The sequence below is a fragment of the Penaeus monodon genome, chromosome 35 (genome assembly GCF_015228065.2).
Source record: "Penaeus monodon isolate SGIC_2016 chromosome 35, NSTDA_Pmon_1, whole genome shotgun sequence".
NCBI classification, from domain to species: domain Eukaryota; kingdom Metazoa; phylum Arthropoda; class Malacostraca; order Decapoda; family Penaeidae; genus Penaeus; species Penaeus monodon.
This window is the reverse complement of record NC_051420.1, coordinates 35258821-35261688: the sequence shown is the minus strand read 5'-3', so window position 1 is coordinate 35261688 and position 2868 is coordinate 35258821. Positions and strand designations below refer to the sequence as shown.

Genomic DNA, 2868 nt, shown 5'->3' with positions numbered 1-2868 from the left:
CATATTATTATTATATATTATATATTATAATATATAAATATATATATATATATAATATATATATAATATTATATATATATATATATATATATAATGCAGTGTTTACATTTTCCTCTGCTGTGATGTATACAGTTTCCCTAATTTTTCTTTTCTGTTTGTTCAATCCTACATGGATTATTTCTGTTTCCTTCCAGTTTGGTAGATAAGCTGCATCCAGATTCACTACCATGGTGTTGAAAGTCCTGTCATGATGTACATCAGCTTGATGTTTGCTGATTCTGGTGTCAAAACCACATCCAGTTTCATCATCTGCTGCAGGGTATGCAATATAAAGGGCTGTTGGGGCTGATGAGTGGCATTTTGTCTCACAATATGAGACAGCTGCCCACGGTATATGTATATGTACACATATTTAAGTTGTGATTAATCCTTTATGTCCAAAAGATGTAAGGACATTTTGTTTACTTTTATGATTTTATAGACACTTTGGCATTTGATAGTTTTTTTCCTACTTGAATTGATGTGCACAGATTAAATATTGGCTAAATTATATCTTACCAAGATTCAGCTGTGTTGTCATCTTTAATGTTGATATTTTATTCATATGAACATGGAAAAGTAAAAGGTTTCTAAAAGTGGTGCCAATAGCAGTATATAGACAAAAATGATTTATTTTATTTCAGTAATTAATTGGAAGTTGAAATATTGATGTTTATAAAATTCTTTTGCAGCCATTGCTGGGACTAGGGAGTAATTTCGGCTACCATCATGCAGGACTCGGGTTTGTATAGGAAAAAGCTTGACAGCACTTGTGAATTCACTACCATTAAAGAAGAGAATGTTAAAGATATTGATGAGAAGGATTACCAGGTAGTAAAAAAATCTATTAATTATATAGAACAAGATGATACTATCAATATCAAGACTGAATATGAAAGTTCAGTGTCTAAAGAAGTTAAAAGTTGTATTGAGAAATCAGTGAAAAAATATTCTGAAGAGGATTTTGATGAAGAGAATGTGACCTCTATAAAGACTGAATATAAATGTTCAGTATCTGAAGATGCCAAAAGTCTTGGAAGAGTATCAATTAAAAATGACCCAAAAGAAACAGTAGAGCATGCAGATGAAGAAAATATTATCTATATAAAGACTGCAGGAAAGGTAGATGTAAAACATGAAAATCCATTGTATGAGAAATTCAAAATTCAAGGAGAAGCAGTTGACACTGACTCTGACATTTTGATGTGTGAAGATATAGATCCATTGTCATCAGCAGTGCCATTTTTAGCAGAAACTTGTAAGAACACATGCTCATCAGAGGGTCAGGTAACACAAGAGAAAGGTGATAAAGAGGAAACACACAGAAAAATGGATGCAATAGGGAAAAGTTATGTTTGTGACATATGTGAGAAGAGTTTCAACAAAAAAAGTAAAATAGTAGAACATATGAGAGTGCATACAAAAGAGAAACCTTTTAGATGTGAGGTTTGCACTAGAGCATTTGCTCAGAAAAATAATCTCATTGCACACAAGAGAGTACATACAGACGAGAAACCATATATATGTGAGATATGTGGTCGTGCATTCTCTCTGAAGACCACTCTTGTTAAGCACATGAAAGTACATACAAAAGAGAAGCCTCACGAATGTCAGGTTTGTTGTAAAGCATTTGCTCACAAGTGTGATCTAAAGCAGCATATGAGAGTTCATACAAAGGAGAAGCCTTATGTTTGTGATATATGTAGCAAGGCTTTTACTGTGCATACTAATCTAGTTTTCCACATGAGAATACATACACAGGAGAAGCCATATATCTGTCCAGTTTGCAACAAAGGATTTTCACGAAAACAATTTCAAGTGGACCACATGAGAGTACATACAAAAGAGAAGCCTTTCACCTGTAAGATATGTAGTAAGTCCTATACATATAGACATAATTTGGTGAAACATACACACGTACATACAAAAGATTAGCCTTATCTGTGAGGTATGCAGTATGTCAGCCATTTTTATTATTATTATTATATTAATAATAATAATAATAATTATAATAATAGTAATAATAATTATTATAACCAGAGCAGCCTGTGTCCAGCTTATCTGAATGTGTCCTTGATAAGGAAAATGTGATTTAGTCCTTTAGATTAACAACAAAAAAACAATGAAATGAGATATACAATTTTATACATGTAGATTTTCAGGCTTTATGTAAGTAGTTTGAATGTGGGAATGTAAGCCACAGGTCAGACTGTAAAGTTCAACATGTCTTACAAAAGCTCTCCCCAATTTTTTTTTTTATATAAAAAGAATGCTAAGCTCTATTGTTTCCCTTGAACCAGGGGGTGGGATTGTAAATATAATATATATATATATATATATATATATATTATATATAATATATATATATAATATATATATATAATATATATATATAATTATATATATTTTAATTTTTATATATATATATATATAATTATATATATAATTATAAAGATTAAGATTTTAAAAATTAAAATTCAAAATATATATAAAATTTTATATAATATATATATTATATAAAATATATATATATATATAGAATATATATAAACAATGTCAAATATAAATATGATGTTGGAATTCAACATCAAGTGTTAAAACATTATATACATGGAGACACATTGTGATAATGAGTTCACTTGATATACGGGGAAAATAAACAGGGAGTAAATGTGTTTGTTGTTATTTGGTGCCTATTCATAATTACATCATCCAAGACCCCTTTTACCAAATGCTCTCCAACATCCAAACAAAAATCCAAGTTAATACATCCATGTGGAAACAGGTGTTATAACAGTCCATTCTCTTGTGATTCCAAATAATGATAAA

At 29.8% G+C, this 2868-nt stretch overlaps 1 protein-coding gene across 1 annotated transcript; it reads left to right on the top strand.

The window, feature by feature from the left end:
- Positions 1–194: 194 nt before the first annotated feature.
- Positions 195–2316, top strand: LOC119595171 (zinc finger protein OZF-like; the record flags this gene model as incomplete). The annotated part of the gene is given in 2 exon segments (XM_037944340.1): positions 195–319; positions 732–2316. A coding segment is annotated over 1 exon segment (1206 nt). The 3' UTR covers positions 1975–2316.
- Positions 2317–2868: the final 552 nt, after the last annotated feature.